The following is a 27197-nucleotide window of genomic DNA, read 5'->3' as shown; positions in this document are numbered from 1 at the left end:
TTTGGGATCACTGCTGCACAGCAGTACAGGTTAAAAATCAAATGGACAAAAGCATCTTTGCAACTTATACTGGCTTACATCTGCTTGTCTTTAATTCCCACACTGTGTGGTACAGAGCTGGTACCCAGCTTCCAAACGTTCTCCATCATCTTCTCTCCTACAAAAGATCTTTTTTCTTGGTGGAAAGTTCTGATATGCCAAGGCTGGCATAATGCAAGCAACTTATAAGCCCCAGGCCATTCCAGTAGGTCTAAGCAAATCTGAGCTCTGAAAGCTTCCTTCTGTCCCAGAGCAACAGGGGGCAGTTCTGGAGCAGCTAGGTTCAAAATATTTTTTTCTGCTCAGTTTAAATGAAATTTAGGAGTTTCCAGATTCTGTCTATGATCATTTGAAAGCTTAAAATATGAATCCAATAAATGCAATGAATAACATGACAGGCGTGGATTTACCAGTGAAGGGAAGAAGGGAACTGAAAGGCATGTCAGTGCTGTTAATATTTGTATATGACATCAATCTGAACAACATTGCTGTTGAAAGTTTACTTTTACTGAAACAAGCGTCTATTGCTTTTGTAGATATTTAAGCTTCATGGAAAGAAATATCTTTGCTGAAAGTTGTGACATCGGTATCCCATTTGATCACCGAAGGAAAGTGTGCAAGAAAGAAGTCAATCTAAATGAGAATTTGGCTCATGTTGGGGTTTCCATAATAAGCTATATAATTAAGTGCTTGGTTTTCATTGATTTGAAGGGAAACAAATCTGGTTCTAAGATCTAAATGGAGATATCCTTAATTGCACTGTGTAGTACCATATACCATAGTTTACACGTGGCTTCCTTACATCATCAGGACTGATCCTGGGGCAGACTGCATCTTGGTGTCACTCTGTCAGCATTTTGCCTGAATACGTAGATAAAAGCTATCTGCAATTCAGTCTGCAAGTTAGTGCTGATTTGGGAACAGATAATTAAATTAAAAAAATGACGCTGAAGAAAAAGATCGTCGTTCAGATAGTGCCTTGCCTTTAAAAGATGACAGAAGTTCAAGGTCATGGGCAAAAGGAAACTACTTGTGTGAAAACTGAGAATTTCCAGGCTTTTAGGGAGAGCAGAGAAAAAGACATTACTTTAAATGCCATTCATGTTTCTACATTTTTCCATATGTTTTCTAGTTTCCTGATTTACCAATCCCAGCTCATCAGCCTTTAATTTATGTTCTAGTTACTGAGCAGTACTTTGCCGTATAAAGTATAATTATTCTAATTATACATTGTTGTTATTTAAAATTGTTTTAGCAATCCCTCACCCCCTGCACATGCAGACAAATGCCTTCCGCCTGCCCCAACCCGTCTATGCTTCATTACCAGACATGGATAAAGGATCCGCAGAAGATCCATGCTCTGAAGTGCTGTTAATTGGGTGGCTGGACCGCATTTGCAGTGTTTGTAAATGGGCACAACTTCATTGAAATGATACATACTTCTATCAGCACCAGATCTGTCCCAGACCTGCTGTATTTCTTTTTACCTTGGAAAGAAGAGATTATGGAAATCCTTGGTATCTCTACTGGTTAGTAGGGCTGTGCAGTCAGTCAGAACACACCCCAGAGCTCTTATTTTGGGAAAATCCTCCACTAGAGATAAAGACCATTTTTTCCGTGAGAATTTCAGGGCCAACTGTTTTCTCCTATCTGAAATTTATCCTACCAGGCTGTACGGAAACAGAAGTGTCTTAGGGCTTCAGCTGTGCTGGTTGTTGAGGAGGTCTGGGTAAGGAAAGGTGTTTATCTGCCTATAAAAAGATAAGAGATTTCTATTGAAAATAAATTCTTAAATATAATCATATGGCTTTTGTTTCTTTGGTTATGCAGCTGCCTTGGGATCTGAGCTTCTGGTAAACACGTTGGCCTGTTAAAGGACATGATTCAGACTGTCCCAGATCCAGCAGCTCACATCAAGGTTAGTTTCCTGTTTACTGTGAGTCCTCAGATGTTTTGAGAGAGATAAAATTAAAGAATATGTATACATACTGCAAGTCTTCTTGTGTGTTTATAAATTGTACTACTGTGCAGCACCAGGTCTTTTATTCCTCAATATTTATGTTATTGCATGAGTCAGTCACTCAGTCTTTGTTGCTGACACCTGTTTTAATGTGTTCTGAAATGTGTGGATATTTTGAGGGTAATTTTAAAAACCCTTGAACATTCTACAATAGTTTGTGTGCATAATAAAAAACACCTACTTGGAAAATTCTGAATTCATATGCCCGCAGTTTTGGTCCATGAAAGCCAGGGGCAGAAGTTAATGGAGAAGGAAAATAAACACAATGTGAAAAGCCAAATTCAAACAAACATCCCTTTGAAAAAAAATCAAGGCCTAGTTCTGTGTAAATCAAAGGAGCATAGACATTGAACTTGTGCTATATAGGCTTACAACAGGATTGCTTTGCTACACTTCAGAAGGCTCTGCATTGCTTTTCAGCTCCTTTGTTACTATTATAACTCTTACTATTATTACTGTGTTCTTTTATCTTTTTTTTTTCCACAGAAGAATAGGAACCTGCTACATTTAGCAGGCATAGCTGATGATGTACTGCTATGAATGAGACATCTTTGGATATTGCCTGTAAATAGCACCTGAGCCTCACCAACTGGGGGTGGTGCTCTCTTTAAGCCTTACTGCTTTATCACCTAGAGGTTTTGTTTGGAAACTGATGGCTACTAGAGGTGAACAGCAATTCATTTCCAGAAGTAAAAAGAATACTCATATAGAAGTGTCTTCGGTGGGAAAAGCAGCTGACGCTTACGTATAAAAAATATGATGAAACCGCATGTTTATCATTCACGTGGTCTCTGCCATGTGAAAGCACTGCTGGTAAATAAGATTGCTGTAATCAAAGGGATAGATCAGCCATGCTAAGCAGGCTGCCAGTGAATAGCTTTCTTTTATTCTTTCTGTCTCTCCACCCTTCTGTTTGTCTGTCCTTCCTTGAAGTTACTTTTTCTGCAACTTCTTTCATGGAGTTTCTTCTCAGCCAGCTGCTATCTACCAGTCAGCAGCTCCCTGTAGAAGAGCTTCATTTTTCAACTTATTTTTAACAGAATAAAAATGAAATGTTATTTTAAATAGCTCATTTTTCCTGTAGCAAGATAGTGAACAAGAAAAGCCTCTCTGTGTAACTCCCTACAGCATTTTTGGTTTGTGTTTAGATACTAGAATGACAGGGAGCGGTATGAGAGCTCATCCCTTCCCTCTGTCCAAGTTTTCCAAAACCCAACACCCTCACAGTCTTCTGGCACTCCGTTGTTTTTATATAAGCAGTCTCTCCACCGCATGTCTCATCACCTGGATCTCAACCACTAAGAGTTCAAAAATTTTATGGGGATTTAGTACCTCTTCATGCTTTCTAAGTGTCCACACTAATAGAAAAAAAAGCCCAAAACATTAAGAACTCAGTTTCTGTCTTTCTGCCAAACAGTAGGTTTTTGTTTTGTTTTGTTTTGTTTTGTTTTGTTTTGTTTTACAATGGGAGTTAGAATTTGAGGGAACAAGGCAGAGTATGTATGCATCTTTTTACAGTGAGTACAGATTGCTGCACAGCAATCTGAACAATGCTGTGTTCAAGGGAGCCTTCAGCAGTCTATTTTCAGCAGAACAGCACACACAAGTTGTTGCTACATTGAGAAGGGGCATGAGGAAGGGAGGAAGGCAGTTACTTGAACGTCCTGCTTGGGATAGGACAACTAGCCAAATAAACCCCAAATCCTTCACATTCCTGTTTATGTAATTAGGGTCTGCTTTAGTCTAAACACATTCTTCAGGAAGATGCCATTGATGCCATTAATTTAGACTTTAAAATTGGGTGTAAAAACATTCTTAAAAGTAAGCCATGAGAAAGTAGTGTGCATTGGACGTAGGAAAGACTATTTGGTGTAATGTTTTTTTCTGCCTCTAATTGCCATGGTGATGTTGAAGGAACATATGGGGCTCATTGCAGTCTTCCTTGATATAGTTGTGTTTAACTGTACTCCATCAGGTAAGTCACATGCTGCTCTTTGCTGGTATTTTGTTCCTTGAATAAGCAGACATAACCTCATTCATGCACAGTTAGTGTTGTTACTTTGAAGACTGCTTTCTAGGAAGTGTCTGTATTATTAAGATTTGACAGATTTTTGTTTTTAATTTTTCTTCCTGAACATGTGCAGGAAATGAATGCAAAAGATAAATGAATATGGCAATATGAATTCAGAGACATCTTTTTTCAGCAAGAATGACTTAATTTGTATTATGTGAGCTCTCGTGTGCTATTTTGAAAACAGCCTTTTGCACTACCAGAAGGAAGCATAATCACATCTCACAGCTCTTGTGATACATTTCAGAATGGGAAGTTATATGAACCTGACTTCAGCACCTAGGCAGATCTTGTCCAGTTTGGGGAACGTTTTGGTAATCTTAATGTTTGTCCTCATTTTATATGGGAGCTTCATTCTGTAGTTACATTCAGCTTGAATGAATCTTTCATAATTGATATGGTGAACTTGTGTTCCTGTTGCTCCCTAATGTGTAGTTATGCCTGGGCCACAGGCTTGTTTTATGCCCAGACATAAGAGACAGAAACATTTCCTGTGGACTGAAAAATGGATGTATATATTCTGAGCCTTAGTTCCAGTTCAGCAGACTATGGGGAATTTTGACCCTGATTTTCAAGCAGTTCCACACTTGTGGTACTTTTGAGTGGGCTGAAATAAGTAAGAATATTCATATCAGTAAAGTTGAGGATGTGCCCAGCAGCTTGTGGGTTCAAGTTCAGCACCTTAATTTAATAAAATTTGATGTTGCTAAAGTGTTAAAATAGTACCATTAGTTTGGATTAATGACAAACTGTTAAGAAAATAGGTTTGTATTTGATTTAAAGCTAGGCAAATGAATTTTTACTTTCTGGTATCTGTAATTAGAATGAACAAATTATTTTTGGAAAGTCATATGTATAGTTTTTTAGTATAAGGAGATTGGCTGCGATGCATTCACGTTAATACCAAAATTTGTGTATCCTCTCACTCTTCTGGAATATGTTTTCTCTAATGAGTCTGAAAATTGCAGAGAAGTCTGTACAGATGACTGTTTGTAACCTGCTCTGTCCTCACATCTCACCCTCCCCATGCCACCAGAAGGGGCTGTCATTTTAATTGCGAGCTATAAAATGTTTAATATTAAGTATAATATTAAGGAATATTTTTGTCTGTGCTGCCAGGGGATCAAGATCCTTCAGTCACCAACAGAAAATTTCAAGCATGACAAAAATAGATCTCCTATATACACTAAGCGTCACTCCTAGAACGAACACTATTTTCCTATTTTTCGAAATGAGGTTCTGCATGGAAATTCTGGATACCATTTTCACCAGGAAACTGAGTCTTTGTCAGTCTGAACTGTGTTGCTTCTGCTAACCCAGTTTTAGTCACTGAAGCTACATAAGGATCTAGCTGCTTACACTGGCATTAATTAAAACATCTTTGCAAGAGTTATAGCTCATTAGACTCAAAAGAAATGTTTTGAAGAAGTTAGTGGCTGGACTGTCTCTTTGAATGGGCAAGACTAATTGTTTTGCATATACATTTTTAAATGTTTTTTTTTTCTCCTATTGATTAAGTTCTAGTTTTAGTAACCATAGAAACACTGTGCAAGTCATATCTCAGATCTGCATTTTGTCTGTAAGGATGTATGCTTTGTGAATGCTGTCTCTTTAATAAAACTTCTATTTTTTTAAGGGTTTAATTCTACTTCTAGCAGTCTTGTTTGCAAAGACCAAATGCTTATTTGGCTTTAGTTAGCTTGTACCATGACTGGTAGGGATTTCACTGACCTGCTTCTCAGAAAAAAAAGAATTTGTGGTGTTCCTTTACTCCTTGTTGGGAGTGGAAGAGTCCAAGTTACAGCAATGTAGGCAAGCAAATTACTACATTTGTCAGGAAGGAAGCCAGCCCTGGGGTAAATGAGTGTGATTCATTGAAGCAATGTTGAGCTATGCCAGTGAAAGATTTGGCCTGCCTATACCCAGGTTTTTCTGTTCCTTAGTGATTAAAGATTCTGTGATTTAGGATAAAGGAAGAGACAAGTGAATGGCAACAGCTGAACAGAGGTGCTTGTGGATTGTATAGCCTACGTCTGCCTTGTAGAACTTGAGAAAGGGGATTCTTTATGTCTCAGAAAGCTTAATCAAAGAGAACATCCAAAACTTTTAGCCAAATTCAGCTGGTCTGTATGAGCACCTTTTTTTTTTTTTTTTTTTAATGGATGTAACTAGAGATTGTTGCCTTTAAATTTCAAATCGAGGCTACCAAATCTGAAAGGTGTATGTGATATTACAATGAAATAAAAATCTGGTTTCTCAGAAAAAATAAAACAATTACCTCAGAGCTGTTTCTGAAATCTACTCCTGAGTTTATCACTTAGGTGCCTGGGCTACAAATTAGATGTCACATGCATATTTTCAAGCACGGAATCCCATTGGAAGCATTATGAAGTCTGATCTCAAAGCTCCTTTGTTGGCCAAAGTGTACACAGGAATTCAAGTTGTAGCAGTGCAGAGATGCTTCTGGATTAGCCTAATATATTGTGTTAGGTTAAATCTGATTTGTTTCACTCATATTAATAATTAAAGAGCATATTCTGGGTCTGATATAATCTGTTATTTTTCCTGGAATTGTAAAATCTCTAAATAGGCTCCAAAATACCATTATGCTGGGAATTTTGTACGCATGATACAGTCTCTGCCTGAATAGGCACAGGGGACAAGAAAGGAAGGACAGTGCTACTATTATTCTCATTTTACTGATTCATAAAGGCCAGGGTTTTCCTCCCACCTCTCTTTGACTAAGCTATGAGCCTTGTCTTTGTAGATTCCTTGCATTGCTCAAGCACTTCCTTCACTGCTTATTAAATGATATTTGGGCAACTCAGCTAAGAGTGAGAGCATGGATATCTGAGCCAAAAGTCTGGAGAAATTTGCCCACAGTCACATGTGAAGTAAGCTAATGGCAGAATAGTTGAATAGGCAATCCAAACTGAGTGTATAATACTACTGTATTATGATATGTCACCACTGGAGTCAGTTTGATAACATACTCCCTCTCTCTCAAAAAATATGGACTGATAACTGTTGAAAAATAAGCCAGACCTTCTACAGGTGTGAAGTAGTGATCATCCCATGGACAAAATGCCTGCCATGGCCTCTAGCTGAGAGAAGGTGTGCTTAAGCCTACTGTACCAAGGTAAACAGGCTACTGCGGCTCATCTGGGCTGCAAACTTGCTGCCTGACATCTGCTTCAGGATAACTGCTGCATGCATGCTCTCCTCTCATGGGTTACAAATGTCCCTCACTGACAGATGTGAAAAGGCATCCCTATCAGCAGGCCATGAAGCTGCTGCTGCTGAGTAGCTGTAAAACCCATCCCCTTTGCTTACCCCTCACCGTGTACTTCATTCATTATTCTGGCAAAACTTTAAAAGCTCTTCCCATGGCTTTTTACTGACAGGATAACAACACTGTTTCCATTTCACTATGCTTCTTACTAATTATTCTAGCTGGATCACAGTTGTTAAATCGGGTTTTGAATGATAGGCATGGTTTAATCTGGATTCTCGTAAAATAAAGCACATGAGTTTATTATGAATGTGGATAACACTCCTCTGCACCAGCACTCATTCACTAAGCCCTCAGACTGCCAGGCTTAAAATCTTGTGTGTTACTTCCACCCTATGTCAGCATACATCATTTACATGTAATAATGCCAGAATCACTACTGTATTCAAACACTAGAATCTCATTGTATGCAGAAATCGTAATTTATTTCTCAGAATTTTTGAATTCTGGACTGTAGCAGAATGATTGCCATGGAGTTTGCATCAGTATTTTTTTTTCCTTGAACTCTATCTCCTTCCCTCTGCCTGAGCAAATACCTCCTTGCAAAAGGAAAAGAGAGATAATGGCTTCTATGTACTATAATTGATGAACTTTCAGCAATTCGGAGCAAATCCAAGATTGCTGCCAACAGCCAGATGGAAAGCAGTGTTAATGACATGTTCAAAGAAATGTATGTTTTTTGATAGGGGATGGTCTGAAGACTTTAATCTCTATTGTTCTGGGGACTAATGGCATGGATAATTCCTTAAGTGAGGCCATTTTTAAACAAAATTTATCTTTTTCATAAGTGAGAAAGAGCAAACTAAAGAGCACCAAATGCATTTTCAATGCAATGTTTTACACTAGCCCTTTGGTATGCAGAATCAGATATATTCAAATCTCACTTCTACAGCCAGCCAGCCCAATAAAAGTTTGCACATTTCTACTGCTGATGGATAGAAATCATAAAATGGACAGTCATGGAAACCAGGGCTAGGATGGTAAGCTGAGGATGGGGAGTAGACATAAGGAAAAGTTGGGCAAGAACAGACCAGATAGTTTGGGTCAAGGACAAGGAGGAAACCGGGAGAGAAGATGGAGACCGTTCCTCTTTTCTCCCCTCTAGAGACTGGACTGAGGGCTCCCAGATCAGAGGCTCATTTTCCTGCCTATAAATCTCTCAAGCCCACTGCCAAGGGAGGTGCCTCCTGCTGTTAGAGCCATCCTGACAGATGGGGCCATTCAACTACATTAGCTCAAGCAACTGTGCTGTGTTTCATAACTCTGCAGCTAAGAACTGAAGGGTTGTGAGATGGCCAACCTCCGGAGGCTCTAAACAGAATGGTTCTTGGGCAGCCTGGACTCCAAAAAGCTGCAACGACAGTCTCCTCCTTCCTTGACACCTGCCCAGAGCTATTGCAGATGCATAGAGATTATCTCCTATTTAGTAAGAAATTACAATTACATGTACATTGAATTTGTGTTTTGCCTTGACCTGGTCATAAATATCCCAATCAATGAATCAATCATCTTTATCCTTCCTTGAGAGATTACTCCACAAGGCTCATTATCATGAAACACTTCCACGTATTCATCCATTCTTCTCCCCCTTCAACTATTCTTTGTGTATCAGCTCTGTTCAGATTCCAGCTCTCTTAATTTCACAATGCTTTTCCTCCTCCTCACCTTTTTAAAGAGGGATATTTACAGGGGGAGCCCCGGGGAGGTCACCAGGTGTCCCACAGCCCATCCACATTAGTTCTGGTTACAGTCTGTTTCAGGTGACTTGGGCTGGGCAGCTTTCCCCCCATCACCATTGCAGCTGCGTCTAGATGTGCTTTCAGTTGTACTTGTTGCTTGGTCACAAATCATTGTGTTGTTATCCTTCTAGTAATGCTTCCTAGAGTTGACAGGCATACCCCAAAGGCTGATTGGTTCTCCAGCAGCCCATGAGCAGGGAGAGCTGCTTCAAACTTGAACATGTGTTTCTTCTGCATACACTGCAAAAACAAACCTCTCATCCTCTCTCCCTCTCCCCTTCTCTCTCTCTCTCTTTTTTTTTTTTTAGGTGGGAAGAGAGTTCTAGTGGTTGTTTTTTTTCTGTCTCATATTGCAGGCTTACGCTGACAACCATTCTTATTATATCTGAACCCCCTTTTTTTTCTTAGCCTGTTTTAATCTCAGGACCCTTTTTGGAGTACTTCACTAGTCTCAGTGTTGTTCCAGAGTTGACTTTGGAGTGTAATATCTTTCACTGATGTGTTGTTTAATCCCCTTCTTTAGATTATTAATACAGACATTACCTCATAAATAGTTATGGGTATTTGATTAGATTCCACCAACTTGCTATTTTATCATTTGCCATAAGTCTTTGCCCGTATTTTGTGTGATATTTTCAGACTCAATGTACTTTCCAAAGCTTGTTCAAACTCTCTGTGAAAAAATATTTCTTCTGTGGCTCAAACCAGTAGCCAGCATCTGGGTACTTCCAGGAGTGTTTTCTCAGGAGAAACTACTTCTGTAACTTAAGTGTATTCTTGGGGCAATTTTGTTTATTTATCAGAAACGCACATCCTTTCCTTTTTGCCCTGGAGAAACAGAAAGGATGACAGGAGCAGTGCTGTCCCCATAAACTGCCAAATAGCCTGCAAAACCCAAATGTTGCCCTGCATAAGTACATAGCATGCTCTGAAAGTAATGCCTCTCATTTATTTCCATTGAAACTACAACAGGTACAAAGAGCACAATAACACTGATAGAGTAGATTCTCAGCTACAAAATACTGTCAGCGCCATTAGCGCAGCATTTTTACCAGTGATGAACAAGAGCCTGCATGCCACACTTATAAAAATCTGCACCAGTGAAGGTGAAACACTGTCTCTGTCACCACTGCTGAAGTGCATAATCCACCACCTCACTGTGCTCACATCCACTGTTTGGTCTCCATCAATGTTTAGCAAGCATTGATGAACGTCAGCAGGTGCCATTTTTTCTACATGGAGAAATTCAGTGACACACCTTTGCTTCATATACACTTCCATGTCAGATGCCATTGTGTCAGACAGCCCCTCTGCTTCCATCTGTCACACAGCAACAACATGTAGTGGGATATTGGTGGGAAGGTTCAACCTCTACTGCCATACCACCAACATCTGCCTCCAATGTCGTGGGCCAACATGATAAAATAGGAGGTTTTGCTTTCAGAGCAACCCTCATACATTTCCTATTGCCAGTGATTACCTTGGATCAAAGATAAACTTGCTGGCAGTCATCAACACCTCCTTGCATAGCAGTAGTGCTCAAAAGGAGGCAGATAAATCTGTAGTGTGCTGAGAGCTTTCTCAGATGAGCTTACATAATTGTTTGTCCATACTGCCTTGGTCACATATCAAGGTTTTCCAGGAACACAAAAACCTGGCAGATGTCATCAGTGTGAATAACATGTGAGGAATCCTACAAACGTGAGAATATCGTGTCCAACAGAGACAGCTCTTGGGCTGAGCACTGCATACACTTCTCTGATAGGTGTCGTAAAGAGCAAACTGGAGTGTGTAGGCTTAAATCAGTGGTAAACTGATGGCAGCAGAAATCTGAACAGACACTAGGCTTTGTTTCCGCAATCCCTAGAACAAGCATGTCCAGCTTGCGGCCCAAGGGCTGCATGCGGCCTGGCACAGCTTGCAGTGTGGCCTGCCCCCTGCCCTGCTTCATCATGGCGGCAGCCAGCATGCACCCATTGCTCAGCAATGGCCAAACATCAGTGCGCTATTAACCCTGTCTGGGCTGAAACCAAGACAAGCAGATGAAACAGTGCAGTGCTAACTCAGGTTATGGCAAATAACTGTATGCATTTTGATACACTGGCTAAACACAGTCCTGTGAACAGCAAAAAATACACAGCCATACTTTCCATTGTGATAAAGGAATTTGAGAACAAGTTTCAAGATTGCAAACAACTCCATATTCAGTCAGCATAAATACACAACCTGCAAATTTTCAACTAGAATACGTAGAGTTGCAATCAGACATTCAACTCAAAAATCTTACAGTGTCTCTACTGGACTTTCATGAGGGGGAGAAATATCCCTCACTTCACAATCACGTTTAATTCACATCATTGCTTTTTGGCAGTGTGTATATTTGTGAAAAACTGTTTTCAAGGATGAAGTACAGGAAAAATGAGATTTCATCAAAAATCTCGTGACCACCTGGAGAACTCACTGAGAATTGCAACCACTGTCATCAAATCAGATTGATGTGTTAGTTTCACAAAAGCAAGGTCACATATCCCACTAGTTTTATGGTTTTGTTCCTCTCCTTTTTATGTTTTAATTTAAGAACATTAAAAATTAAAATGATTTGTTACTTATATACATTAACTATATTATATATTGAATGAGAACAGCCATGAAAGTAATGCCTCCTATTTTATTTTGTTGATCCACGATGTCAGAGGCAAATGGTGGTGGTATGGCAGTAGAGGTTGAATCTTTCTACCAATATCCCATTACCTGTTGTTGCCATGTGGCAGATGGCAGCAGAGGAGTGGCCTGACACAATGGCGTCTGGCATGGAAGTGCAAAGGTGTGTCACTGAATTTCTCCATGCAGAAAAAACAGTTCCCACTGAAATACATCAATGCTTGCTGAACATTGATGGAAATCAAACAGCAGATGTGAACACAGTCAGGTGGTGGGTGATGCGTTTCAGCAGTGGTGACAGCGACAGTGGTTCACCTCCACTGGTGCAGATTTTTACAAGCACGCCATGCAGGCCCTTGTTCATTCCTGGCAAAAATGTAGAGCTAGTGCTGGTGACTGCGCTGGAAAATGTTTTTGTGTAGCTGAGAATTTGCTCTATCAAACAGTGTTACTGTGCACTTCGTACCTGTTGTAGTTTCCATGGAAATAAATGAGAGGCATTACTTTTGGAGTGACCTATATATTTGTGGCCCAAGACAATTCCTCTTCAGTCAAAGCAGCCCAGGCAAGCCAAAGGGTTGAACATCCATGCCCTTGGGAAAGAACTGGAAATGGGAGGGGGCACTTCTCAAACATGTAACTCTTTTTACCTCTGCATGCTTACTTCTTGGTCGCAGCACCTGATGTTGCAAACATAACACTTCATACCTGAAATAGAATAAGACAGGAGAACTTTGAAATGGCAAATGACAGGGAGAATCTGAGGCTGTGTTAAACAGGATGCTCACCTAACTGTAGCTGTTTTTGGTTGGTATTTAGTTTAAGCAGGTTATGGGTTGTCTCTTTAGAGAATGGGAAGAGACCCCTCTTAGGAAGAGATGAACTGTCCTTGGGAAGCGCCTCTGTCTTTCCACTCTTCACACAAGGAGTCTACCATGGTTATGCTAAGCACAGGTGGTCTTTTAGGATCTCATCATTAGACAATCTTAATCCCACTTTACAGAACATATCCTTAATATTTAACACCAGAACTAGGGATATACTCAAGCCTTTCTTAAATGTGCTAGCTCTAAGTCTCAATAGGATATAATTACATCCATATAACATTTTACATAAATGTAGCAATCCTTTGGAAAGTGAGGGGTAGATGACCTGCCATGCAGGAGCAGCCGTATCCCGAACATTAGTGTACCTCCCAGCCTCCAAGCTTCCTCTAAAAGGAGCCCATTCACCTGAGCACCCACAGGGCTCTCCATGGAGAAAATCTGGGATAATGGCTGCAGAGCACAGCGTGCTGCATGGCTGGCACCTACTAGGCATACGGGCCCCAATCCGGGTCAGTAGAACTTTTCTGCCAACGTTTAGATTTAGAGGCCCTCAAAATGACCTCAGAGTGAACAAAAAATTGTTTTAAACTTGAAGTGGAGGCCAGCTGAGAGTTCAGATTCATTCAGTCACAGAAACTAAGGGAATCCACCTACTCCTTAGTTACAGTTTCAGAAAATCTTTCCAATTTCTTCAGAATCGCCCCAGAACTGCAGCCAGTCGGCTAGCAGTGTGAGCCATTGCAGCAGACATCATTAACTCAGACAGAGGAAAATATACTTTCAGATATTACATGCTAATAAAGCCCAAACTAAACAAATTTAGGTAACAGAAGCAATTATATCGTTAAACATTTAACTCTGAGATTGATTTTTAAATTGCTAATAATTCAAACCAAAGCATACGCGCAGAGAGGAAGGGGGAGGAAGGTAATTTTAACAATTGCATCTAATCAGTGCCTCAGTCTAAAATGCACTGCTATAAATGTCAAGATACATAAGATCTGATGCAAGAACAGAAGTGGAACCAGAATGAATAAGCATTCCTCACTTGACCAGACTCCCCTAATTGGGAGGAAGTCAAACACATGGAGTGGGAGAACTTTGTGAGCTGGGTTATCTCCAGAGCTCTCTTTTGATACCAGGCTGTGTTTCTGAGCATCCTTTTAAAATCGACAGGAAGCAGCAGACTGAGACGCTAATGTTAGGACTGGCCTCCTGCTTGCATGAGCCCTTCTACATTCTGCTGCCATCACCTCCAAATGAGTTTAAACTGGATCTTTACTGATGCAATGGAGGGATGGTTATCCATGAAAGAATTAGAGATATTTCCCTCCTCTGAAAAAAAAATAGTGTTTGCTGTTTCTCTTTGAATTCCTTCACTGGAAGGAAGGAGGACATATTCATGGGCTGCAGCAGAAAGTGGGTTTGATGAAGGTCAGTTCTGTTGGGGTGAATTGGGGTGGGGCAGTCATTCAGCGGCAGGATTGTATTTGTTTTCATAGTTTATGGCAGGGCTGCTCCCTTTGGAAAAGTATAAATCTTAATCAAATGAAACTGATGTGCTGCCATACTTACCCATCTCACTAGTTGTCCTACATCATGTTTTAGCATAGAAGTTACATGACAGAGTTATCCAGGGGTTGCCAGCTGACACAGAAACAAACCCTCATGTTAAATTGCCTGCAGATGTCCTCTTCCAACTCCTGTAAGGAACTTCTACCATTTCTCTCTCTCTCTCTTTCTCTCTCTCTCTCTTTTTTTTTTTTTTTTTTTTTTTTTTTGTTAAATAAAAGCAGCAGAAGAGGGGGAAAAACAATCTCAGTTGAATTTCTGTGCTAGTGCCTCCGTTTTCAGGACAGAAAGCCTTATGAAGACAATGCAATTAATAGGCAAGCACAACAAAATTCTCTGTAAGGATTTCCATGAACTTTAGTGGACCAAATGAATTGTGATTGTTTTTAAGATTGGAGCTGAATGAATAATGCCAAGTCTATTGCTGCCAAGGTGGGCTTTTCAGAAGATTCAGACCTGAGGAGGTGAGAAGATCTTTCTGTTCCATTGGCTTTGATTTATTTGATATTAGAATCTAGGGCTTAGAGTTTTGACTCGGCATCTCTTTTGTTTTGATATTGATCTAAAGAAATCAGGATTTTATCTGAGGGACTTAACTTCTTGTTCTGTTTGGCAGAAATCTCCGAGTAGGTTGTGACATTCTTGAAAACATTCACTGTTTTCATTTACATAATTAGAAATTTTTGTTTTGTTTTCATTGTATGAATTTACTGAAGTTTGTGAACTTTTTGCCTGGCAGTCCCCCTTGGTTGGGGAAATCACAGAATGTTGTTTCTTTTTCCTGGCTGGAGCAGTATGTGCTATTTATGCATACAGTTTCAAAATATGCTTTCTGTGAGTGCTTACGTGTTCCTCTTTCAATGTGATATTTCTGGATGGTTAGCCTAGCCAAAAGCAATCAAAAAAGGTTAATGCAGAGCAGAGCTCCCATTTAAACACCTACATGAAGTATCGGCCCTTCAAAAGCTCCGAGTGCCAAACAGCTCCTACTTCGAGCAATGGAAGCTGGAGAGTGCTGACAGCTTCTGAAAATCTGGCCTCAAAAATCTTCAAAAGAGATTGATTAACAGTTCCAGCAAATATTTTTTTTTTCTCTGCTTGATTAGCTCTGTGTAGAGAATATTTCCTGCACTTGAAGTGTGCACAGCAGTTCCACGTAACTCACAAAGAGGGAAGTTCCTCCTGGAAAGGTGGACTTCCATGTAGGTAGGTGAGTAGGTAGGTAAGCAGGCAGCGTTTTCCCCAGGTTTGCTAGCCATGAACGTTGGGCTTTGCTAGGCAGGTAGTAGGAATGTGTCAGAGAGCTACCTCTGTAACTCCCCCATGTGGATGCTTTTTGTCAGCAAGAAGACAAAAGTAGTTTTCCCAGTTGCTTTAAACTGCTTCGGAAGTGACATAAACAAAACCAGAAAAGGCCACTCTTACATTACTGAAATAGGGATGTCCAGATGGGAAAATTATAGTAGTAATATAACTCTTGCGTTCTAGCTTCACGTCCTGTGTAACTTCCATGTGTGGGCAAAGGAGATAAATTTGGTCTCTGCAGCTACACACGCACTTCTTTCTTTTGCTTTAGCCTGGAATATTTTGGTTTTCCCTCTTGCGATGATGGACTGGGGCCCACAAGAAAAGTAGGATTAGGAATTAATGTTTCGGGAGCTGTATTTCTAAACAAAGTTATTTTTGTGGCTTTCTGAAACATTTTTTTTTTTTTAATTCTATCTCTCACAACTCAGCAGCTGTTTTTTTTTCAGTGAGGCATGCTTCAAATACAAGAACAATAGGATTGCCTTAAAATCATGGAGGATTAATTCTGAAAATCAAATAATGGGTTTTGACTGCTGTTACTTTTTAAACATGGCAAACAGGTAGGGGACCAATATGTTTGCAAATGACCTAAGTCTTCCTTTTCCAGTGGTGATCTGTATTCTTTTGAAAAGCTAATAAAAGTAGTGTATGAAAGAAATTCCTGGGGCACTGCAGAACTCACCCTCCTAGGGAGAGGGCCAGATGTGCTGGTTAATAACCTAGCAAGCATTCAAAGTCAGGGCAGTAACCGCTTGGTATCACCTAAGCCAGACATTCCGTGTAGATGCAATGCAATATCGCATACTGGTCACATTCACAGCAGAGCTGGAAAACATCTGCAGTCTTATTAAAGGGGGAAAAATTGGAAGAGAAAAGGAGGGGACACAGAGAACCGAAAAGAGACAATGTGTCTGTCCTGAGAAGCAGCGAAGTAGCAGACACACTCCTCCACATGTGCATTAGTCTGTCAGCGTCGATTCTGTTCTCCAGATGTTGGGGTGGATCCTATGGCAGGGACCATGAAGGGAAAAGCTTTTAAAAGAAATCATATTTCAGTGGTGAAATTAACATTACCAGATTTTTCAAATGCAATCACCAGCGTAATTTTTCAGAATGCGTTAGGAGAATGACTTCTTCAAGATTTAATGCTTTTCACAGAATTCTTTGCCAGTGCCTCTTCAGAATGTACATGTCTGAAACTCATCACTTTTGGAACTACCACAATACCTTAGAGTCATAGAATGTTTAAACTCTTCTCAAATCTGTTCACTGCACTGAAAATTATTTGGGGAGGGGGCCCAGAAGTCCCATCCCTCAGCATCAAGCCCTTTTAGTGCTTTGGCTATTGCATCAAAACGATGCTTATGCAAAGTAAAAGCACATATATTTGGAGCGGCAATCAGAATACATCAGCATCAAATAAGATTTTCTTTTTAAATCCCAAATTTGCTTTCCCAGGCAGGGCAGAGAAATAAATTACTTATGGCATTTATGGTGTATTTGTAACTTGAAACTGATGGCTTCGCATTACTGGGCGCAACGTGTGCAGCATATAAACAAATGCCGCACAAAAAGACGAGTCCCAGCTTTGTCTCTCTGACATTTCGCCTCCGTGACCGGGATCCTGCACTGAACGCCACACGTGTGTTTATGCTGAGCTGGTGTTTACATTGAGCACAGTTCAGCCCAGTGTGGCGGTGTCAGGCCTGCTCGTGGTGGGAGCATGGTGGCTGAGGGGAGAGTAGTGTGCTGGGGAAGGAGACAGCATGCACGCCTGGCCAGCCATGCCACTGCACAGGGAAGGGAGGGCATCTGCGAATAAACATTTATTCAGATGCGTTAAACAGTATGGCTGTTGTTCGGGTCTGTAAATTTTTCATGAGGCCTTAGGAATGCAACATTTACGTAAAAAGACTGTGATGTTCAAATATGGCTAAACCTCAGGCTCATGACTGATAGATAAGGAATCGTTGCTCTTCCAGCTATCGCAGAAAGCAGAAGGTGTGGGTATGTGAAAACTTAGAGTGGATTTGTGATTCTGTTGCAAGTAGAGACAAGGTGGTTTTTATATCAATGTTAGTACAGTGCAATTGGGAAGCAGTCAAGATGTTTTCATACATCATTATGACTTCAGTAAAACTGTAAATTTATAAAGACAGCTGGTATATCTTTTCCCATGTTGGAATATTATCAGCAGAGCAAGTGTTGCAGGAATCACAGAATCACAGAATGTCATGGCTTGGAAGGGACCTCAAAGCCCAGCCAGCCCCAACCCTGCCATGGGCAAGGTTGCCCCCCACCAGCTCAGGCTGCCCAGGGCCCCATCCAACCTGACCTTGAGCGCCTCCAGGGATGGGGCACCACAGATTCTCTGAGCAACATGTTCCAGCACCTCACCACCCTCTGAGGGGAAAACTTCCCCCTGACATCTAATCTAAACCTCCCTCCTTTAGTTTAAAACCATTTCCCCTTGTCCTACCACTATCTACCCTTGTAAAAATTTGAGAGACATTTCAACAAAATTACGACTCTCAGGTGTAGATTTCTTTGTGGCCTTTCACCCTTGCATCTGAACTTGTTTCTGTAATGAATCTCAAAAGTCAGTGGATCTCTGCAGTTTGCTCTTGATTGTGTTGAACAGAGTACATGAAAAGGTGCAGCACCACCTAACTGGCATGAAAAACAAAATGTTCTCCTTTCTGACATAGCCAGAGTGAAGTAGAGCACCCAGCAGACATAACCAAGTTGACTGAGGTCCTGCATGCATCAGAGACACACTGGTGTCACATTAGTGGCTCAGTACTCCCTGCTTGGTAGCCACTCCATGAACAAGGAAGATATCTCTTGAAGAAGAAAACGTGACCAAGCAAGCATGCTGCCTCGCTGAATGACCAAAGTGGAGAGCGTCTGATCAAGTTTCCAGAAGACATCTGTCCATGGTTGATGGCAAAGTTAACATTTTGGATAACATTTCTGTCATCCCAGCAGTAGACCTACATAGCCTAGATTTGAGTTCAGCAGTCAAGGAGCTGAATGTTATCTCAGACACCCATTAATCTCACGGACTCCCCTTGGCGCTGTGCACATGCATTGGAGGGGGTTAGGCTGAGGGCTGTCAGGACGCTGTGGGTGAAAGCTTTCAAGGCAAAGCAGCCCATCATCACACACTGCAGTTTGTCAGAGTAAGAGCCTTGGAGCCAGCCGGGTGTGATTCATCCATCCCAGCAAGGTCTCTGAGGCAATTTGACATTATTCGGGCTGATATCATTAATTAATGAGGGCTGAATGTTATTCTTAGACATTGGATTGAGTATTGGGTAGGGGAGCCTATGAAAGGGCTCTTTGATTTTGGAAAATTCCTATGACACTGTCAAATTTGCTAACAAAATTAAATCATCTGCCAACTTTCCAAGTTAAGGAGCACATCCTTTCTGGAGGCCTGACTTGAGTCTCGTCAGTGCCTTCTCTGGATCAAGGGATTATTTGATTTATAATAGTGCCAAACGAAAATGATAGATGGGCTCCAAAAACTACTCATATTAAATCTTTCAGGCAGTCTTTGGAGAAAGTGTTTCTGTTTGTTTGCTCCAGTCCAGACATGATCCGCCCCCACCTTTGCTTTGCTGTTCTAGCTTAATGTGCTCAGGGCGGAAGCAAGCCAAAAACAGTTTTGCACAGCGTGGGGGTAGGTGGCTGGGTTTTGCCTGGACTCTGCTCCTCCACCAGAGTCCTCCTAACACAGCTATTGCTAGCTCAGAGCCTGGGCTTGAATCCAGCCCTGGTGTGGTGAAGTTTGGGTGCCAGTGTCGTGGTTTTGTAAAATATTGGCATTTGCTTCAATGTGGATGTGGAGAGCAGCTCCCCTTGCCCCATCTCTACCATCGCAGGGGCTGCTGTCCTCTGTCCATTGAGCCACTGCTTACATCACGGCTCCCACAAGTGGCCTGGCCTAGCGAAGCCTCGGCTCCAGCAGTAGATGCATAAATATGACAATGTCATGCTTCTGCAGAGCTAGCCCCAGCAGCACAATGCACACACATGGATCCCATTATAGTGCTTGTAATGCTGCAAGGGGAGGAGAGCGAGGGGGCCACCAGGAGGTCACCCCCACCCATGTGCCTGCAGGATGTTCTTTGGGTAAACCAGAAAGTTCCCGAGCATAGCTGAGTCCTTAGGGATGTTTGCTCTTCTTGCCTTGGTTTTCAGACAAGGAGGTGGCACATGAGGCTGCCTGGTCAGCCTTGGCCATCAGGCTTTGTTGGGTAGTTGCTGCACTGAGCTCACTGCTTTGTGGTTGAATTGGTACGCATAATAGCTGAGGTAGGAGTTCTTTGGATAGTGGAGTTAGTTGTGTAACCAAGTGTTCCTATGAGGTGTGGATCGGGTTCATCTTCCAGCTGCAGCACACTGTGCTCAGGGCAGCAGATGCACACACACACACACATAGGTAAGAGCAGACCATCTGAAGACCTTACCTGGATGCAACATGTACAGGCTTGCCACTGGGGGAAAAAAAAAACAACCAAACAAAACCAGTTATATTTTGTGGTGATTAAAATAGATTTGATATAGTACGTTACGATCAGAAGCAGAAAGACCTGCATTAATTGAATCTTCCATTTGATTTCATATGGATTGTGTCCATGAGCCAGTTCATAGTCTGTAATTCTGGCTGCAGGAATGGGGATTTTTTTCAGTGATTTGTTTTAGATATCTAGTCTAGAGGCACCCTTAAAACATTTTGCTTCCTTTGCCAGGATCAACAGTCGAGGTGCTGGAACAAACTGATAAATTAAATAGCAACAAGTTACCCAGACCTGATGGTATTAATCCAGGAGCTGTGGAAGGCCTGAAGAATGAAGTGTTTGAGCTGCTAACAACAAAAATGTAGGCACTCAAGGGAAGCAGAATTTGGGAGTGACTGTCTGTGTATGCACTTTTTAAAACAAACACTAAGGCAATGCTGGGAAGCCCCACTGAGCCTTACTGTAGGGCAAAAATAACACCTATGCAGTCACAATAATAAACGATGGTGAAGTTATAAATAGACATCCTGTATCAAGGATAGGAAACACACAAAGTGGGATGTATTTTTTAAAGGAAAATTGGAAGTCTTCATTGTACTAGATTTTTTGGAATGTGGATGTGTGCACAAAAAAAAAAAAAGAAAAAAGATTTTGGAAGAACAACTTAATTAAAAAAAAAAACCCAAAAACTAAAGGTTTCTTGTCAAGGAAAGAAGTGACATTCAGTCACACGTTCAAAATATACAGGAAAGAGAAAATATGAAAATAACAGTAAAGATTCAGTTTGAAACCTGTCACCCAGAGTCAGCAGCAGAATGTCTCAAATTACATCCTAAATGCTGTGTTAATACATTTAATAATGGGTTGAGGGTGAAGGCCCTGTAAGATTTGAGATGGTACACATATTTATGTATTTTTTAGGCTATTCAAGACTAGCTGAAGGAATTACAGAATGTTTCATTAAGCCAAGTGGAAAGTACTGTGATATGACAAATGAATATGAAAATGGATATGAAAAGGTAACATAGGTAGGAAAAGGATGTTTCATTGAATATAGAATAAGATTAAATATACTGACTACCTCTTTTGAAGCATGCTGCATTAATCTTCTTCAGTGCTGAAAACTAGTCTCCTTCACTTATCAGTTTCTAGTTTATGAAGTAATGTAAACCTGCCTCCCATTACAATTATTCTTCAATAACCTGAAGTTATTCTACAGAAAATACCGAGGTCCAGGTACACTTGTATTCTGTCTGCACCAACCACAGATCTGCCTGGTGCAGTTGCTGACAAATGGCAATTATGATAATTAATACCACATCTTGCCATTGTTTCTGTTATGATGGGGCTCTGTGCTTGTGACTGAGCTTTGTGACTGAGATGGATACAGGATTAATGTGAGTCCTGGTACTTCTCCACAGAATCATAATTAGTGTTGTTGCTTCTGTTGGTTTTGGTATCAGTGCATTTTCTGAGATACCTGTATAAAATATTTTTCAATTGGCTTACATGTACTGTCTCTCACAGTACAAAATCCACAGAATCAGAGTCATATAGATTTGAAAAGACTTTCAAGATTATCAAGTCCAATCATAAACCTGATCTACTGAGTCTCAAGACTAAATCGTGTTTCTCATGGCAACAGATTTTCTTCTCTTTTGTATTAAGAAAAATGAGAGTTCAGTGTTTTCAGGAATACAGAAATAGAATATGAGAAAGAAATTAAGAAGATATGGTACTTGGAGACATACACAGAAGTCCACTCTAATTCCTCTGGCCAAGGAAATCTTATATTATTTTCTGCAACTGTAACAAAAAAATGTAGCTGGACACGGGTTTCCTTGCAAAAATGATTTTAGTGAACTTTGACATTATCTGTAGCCTCTACAAGGTACTGTATCATTCTGTGAAGTTTCTGCCTGGGCTTCACATTTGTGTTTAAAGGTGGATGGAAGAGAAGGTTGTGCAGGCCCTGAGGACTGTCAATACTTTTTACCAAGGGCAATGATACCAAGCAGAAGGAAGCTGGATGAACATCCTTTCTGGAATGCCAGCACCTTCAGGCATGCCCTTGAAAACCACTTGCAAGATGAGAGAATAGTTTGGTCTCTATCCCTCTAGGAAACCTTCTCTTTTACAGTGAAGACTGCTAATATGGGTGTTAACCTGAACTTGCTTGGGTGTTACCTGAGGTGTGGTCAGTGTGGTTTTTATTGGGACATGAACTAAAACCACCACTAAATAACCACCTGTCTGCTAGGCACAGATTCTTGTTGTTCCCCAGCTGAGCTGGGTATAAAATGGTAATGTGGATGACCCAATTCCTATTTACAGCTTCCTCAGCTCTTCCATGCTCCCAAATATATCTTTACATGGGAACCAACATTAAGCAGTTGCAACACATTTCTTTCAGACTTTCCATTAGTATCAGTTCGTGGAGATAGTGCCAAGTCCAGTTCTCACTTACGTCAGTGAAATCCCCATGCTGTTTGAATTCCCTCAAACCAAGGAGCTGGTGTGGCTGCACTGACTGCCCAGTGCCATGCATTTTGTACGAAGTATTTTGTGCTTTACCATCCCCCATGAAGTCTGTCTTCCTGATGTCCTGTAGGTTATGCTGATGAAACCCCCTCTAATTTAAACGTCATGTCTTCATTACTTTATGTCACTAAGGCTGAGATTCATGTCACCTAACTTTAGTTGTCTGAAAGCTAAACCTATCTATCTTCAGAGTCAGTAGAAAGAGAGGCAAGGCATATCCAGAGGCTATTTAATCCCACTTTAAAATAGATTACAAAGGAGCCTAGGAGGCAATTTTAGCCCACATATCTAACTTTGGGGAAGCTAAATTTAGGTAATGATAATCTCACTGAAGGATTTGCGTACACTGATGTTTTTTGATTCTGTAGTAAAAAGATGCTCTCATGGACCTGAAGAGTCTCCTTAACTTAAAAGAAAAATTGCATGTCAACTTTATGATATTGGATCAGATGGGGAAAAAAAATCTACCAAATGCATTTCAAACTGCTGTCTTGGGTAGTTTTAGCACCCAGCCAAAGGTATTGGAGATACAGGGATTAGCAATTTGCATTTACAAATTGGCAATTTTTTTTTTTTTTTTTTTTTTTTGTGGTTTCTGGGAATGTAGGAGGGAAAACTTTTCATGGCCTCGTGGACCTATGACTTTTTAAAGTTTTGTAACTCTGTTTTTATGTTATTTTTCTTTCACCAACACCTGTAGGATTACAGGTTATTTCAATAGCATATTTAAACCCATATCTTTTGGAATTTGCTGTAATATTTTGCTTTAATGCTTTTTCTCTGCTTGTCTTTGCCTAAAAAATAAATACATGCTAATCTTTACTCTTGCTCCATCCCAAAGTGAGATCCTTTCAAATAGGTTCAAATTTACAACCCTATTACCCAAGCTGATGGTATCATTCCCAGTTAGGATCCATGTGCCTCTTACAGATTTTGTTTTTCACTTACAAGGAGGCATAACGTTCTCAGCTATTTGCACTATATGGTGAATAAATTAAATTTATAATGCAGCTTTTATCATGAGGGAATCCCTGAGTGCTTTTCAAACTATTTTTATAGGAGACTCTTCACTCATCACTGAAATGGAGCCAATTCTAGGGTAAAGCATAGCAACCATTCAGTGGTAATTGAAGCCTCCAGCACTTGTGAAAAATTGGGACAGTTTTGTAAAATGTCAATATTTTTCATGACATTGGTCATGGGGGAAAGGTCCTCAATATGAATAAATTATCATTTTGGCTTCTCTGGTGTCTGTAGAGTTGTTATTGTTTTCATTCATAGTAAAACATGCTCTGTTCAGGAATGTTTCTCACTCTCTGAAGCCTTGCTTCAAGAGCCACTTTAATCTGATTTCCTACTTTGTCTGTCTTGAAGCAGCATTCAGAAGGAGTATCCGAAGTTGTCTGGAGGGGGAACCAGTGCTGCCCCTGCCCAGTCCTTGTCCCAGCTGCTTGCTTAACTCCTCAGGCCTTCTGCAGAGCAATAAGTTGTAGTTGGTGCAAGTTCCGCAGCCTTCTCACTTCAGGATGATAGAAAGGAAAAATGACTTCTCCTTGGCCTATCCTCATACCCAAGAATGGGCAGAGGTAACAAACCACAGTTAACACAGGTAAAGAGCTGCAAGATAGATGAATAAATTAAAAAACAAACAAATGCTGGATTAAATTTGTGGGATGACCAATTCAAGGTCATCTTGAATACCTAAAGCTAGAAATCACAGTTTTCTGCTGTTTCTTACAGACAGATACAATTAGAGATTATTCTTGTGTTTTTGAAAGGAAACTCCCTTCCCATGCAGTTAAAAAATCCCTCTTAAAATCTGTGGGGTGTTTGCTTGAGTCAGAGCCATAGGATCTGGCCCAATATGCATCACTATTACAAATATAGCACTCTTTGTCTGAGGGAAATCTCACACTGAAGGAATCAAACAGCAGCTCCAAAACAATGCTTTTTGTCTTTAAGATGTGCAAATTCTCATGATCTTGTTAGTACATGCTTTAACTAGAGGCTCCCCAAAACAGGTTCAATATGAACTCTGGGACCTGCTAATACAGGACTTCCCACAGCATCTGAGAGTGTGTACTGAAAAATAATCTAAATACGCTAAAAATGAGAAACATGACATCATGGGTGGAGCTATGTGGAAGAGAGTGTGTGTGTCTTACAGCAGTTTTTCCAGGAAACTGGACAGTGGGCTTGTGATTTCAGATGCTAAATTAGATATTGCTATGATCTTGACGAGCAGAGCAAGCTGTTTCTGGTGGGTGAGGTTCAGATAGTGCCTAGCCCCACTGTTAAGTACTTTAATGTGGCTTACTTGTAGCTTTGAATGAGATAGTTTTTAAAGAGAAGCCAATTTTGGAAATGCTGGCTGTAACAGTAGCACTGGTTTTGGCATGGCAGACACAGGAAAAGTCTTTCTAGAGGGAAAAATCTGTCAGGCTCAACTAGGGGTAGCATCTCTTCCTTCTGTCTCATTCTGCATGACTATTAACTTCAGACCGTTATTTCCTCTCTGAAAGACACGCAGTTTTGGCTCAAAATTCACTTGGATATGGGAGACAACGATCAGCTTGACCCATGTTTAGGTTTAAACATATTGCATATTGTCTTCCTCCCTGCTCTAAAGCTCCGAGAAGGTTTCCTGAAAAGTTTCGCAGATATGAGCATGAGGTTGTTTCTTTTTTTGTGAAGAGTGAGGCTTAAAAAAAGGAAGGAATCTGATAATTCCTATTTATGTTAGTATTCATTTTTAGCAATCTTTTATTTTCACATAGCAAAGGCAATCAATTTTCAGATAGTTTGTTGGCTGCAGTACTCTAAATTTCAGTAGTGTGAAGCATTATAATGCTTCTGTATGTGATCTGTAAACAAAACTCCTTCACAAATATTTTTAGGTTCTCTTTTATTTGAAGAAACAAAATATGAGAAATTATTTAGAAGGGAATCAGTGTATGAATATTGCCATTTCTTTAGCTGAATATCACCAAACACATTGTCAAGAAAGCAATACCAAATGTTGTACTTCCCTGCATTGAGGAGTTAAAAAAAAAGAAAAAATAAGTAATGTAAAAGAATTACCTTGGAAACCAATCAAGGAAATAAAAGAAAAATGGAAGACAACTTCACAGTTCTTAGTATATATTCAATAAAATCTCACAGGAGAAGATAGTCATAGTAGTCAAATCTACTGAAATAATTCCAGTTTGCTTTCTTGTGTACTGGCTAATCTTCACACAACCACAAAATGGCAAAAAAACCACACCAGTGGAGCAGGCAGTCCCATGGAGATGTTGCCAAGCCTGTGCCTGCCCCAGGTGAGGAGCAGCAGAGATGATCAGGTGTGTTCCAAAGAACCCATGCTCCAACAAAGGAGCTCAGCACCAGTGCAGCACAGAGCCCAGTGTATGACCAGTTTGGAGGAAAGTCCCAAGGCTGCCCCCAACCAACTTTTTTAAATCTAAAGATCACATTCCTGGGTCCAAAGACCTGATCTGAAAATGTGGGATTGGGGAGGTAACACTCTCTTTGCGGGACAGCAGGGGAACACTGGGTGATGCTGAGCAGCCATGCCAAGAGAGAAGACCCCATGGTCCAGGCTGGTTTCAAGCAAATATGTTTCTTCTGGGAGAAGTGACTTCACATTAAATGAATCTTCCTCTCTTGTATCATGTAAGGGTGGGAAAAACATTCTTACGGCAGGTTTGCCTGCCATTCTTTAACATCAGGGTATTTGAACACATATCTTACTCTCTGCAGGAAATTGTTCAAATGACACGGTCACAGGAAAGCTTAGGATGTGGTGGAGAGCAAGGCAGCATGGAAGGGGAAACACATTCCCTCCTGTTGATCCACTGTCTCATACAGGGTTTATGCAGCCAGAAGACTAGCTTTAATGACTCTCAGTACATCTTGCAAAAACCATCAGCATCAGTAGGTACTAATGATAAAATTTAAAAGATAAAGTTTTGCAGCCAGTTCTACATTAACAGACTGTTGTAGATGTGACTGCAATATCAGAACTAGGCAATAAAGCTTCTGCCACTAAGAAATGAGGAAAAAGTTTATATTTCATAGTGTAAAATTTTCTTCAGTGTAACATAAGACATATTTTGGCACTTTTCTACCTGAAACTACATCTTAAATCCACGTTTAAACATACAAGTAGAAATAGCTTCATATTCAGAGTGAAATTTTGTTAGGTGGGTTGGTGACCCTCATCCTGTTTGAAACTGGGCTGCCTGAATATCACATCTTGGTAGATGACTCCAGAGGAAGAAGGGGGACTTCACTGTCTTCAGAGGAGCCAGTGTAACGAGCTCAGAGCTTTCAGATAGCTAGCATAAGCAGAAATGTATCCTCTGCTTCAATTCAGATTTAGTCTTGCAGGCCAAAAATTTCAAAACTGCCAAGTTTACTTTCAACATTCAGGCTGCTTTTTAAATCTTTCCCGCTCTCATACACTTCCATTTTGGCTGCTATTTATCATTTAAAATTGTTTCCTATCAAACATGAAGTGTTGTGAGTAGCTAGGATGAAACGCAGGCACTAAGGAAGATCGTGACAAAATTCCCTTGCTTCTACGGAGACAGGATTTAACC

General features: G+C 40.6%; 1 protein-coding gene across 2 annotated transcripts in view; it reads left to right on the top strand.

Moving 5' to 3' along the window:
* ERG (ERG, ETS transcription factor) overlaps nucleotides 1869-27197 on the top strand; it is a 109075-nt gene continuing 83746 nt past the window's right edge. For both annotated transcript variants that reach the window (XM_021405619.1, XM_021405609.1), the window contains exon 1: nucleotides 1869-1957. In XM_021405619.1, coding sequence (XP_021261294.1) covers nucleotides 1919-1957 — 39 coding nt within the window. In that variant the 5' untranslated portion in view covers nucleotides 1869-1918. The remainder of the gene's footprint in view (nucleotides 1958-27197) is intronic.

This window comes from Numida meleagris, chromosome 1 (genome assembly GCF_002078875.1).
Source record: "Numida meleagris isolate 19003 breed g44 Domestic line chromosome 1, NumMel1.0, whole genome shotgun sequence".
NCBI classification, from domain to species: domain Eukaryota; kingdom Metazoa; phylum Chordata; class Aves; order Galliformes; family Numididae; genus Numida; species Numida meleagris.
This window is presented reverse-complemented; position numbering and strand designations above follow the sequence as displayed.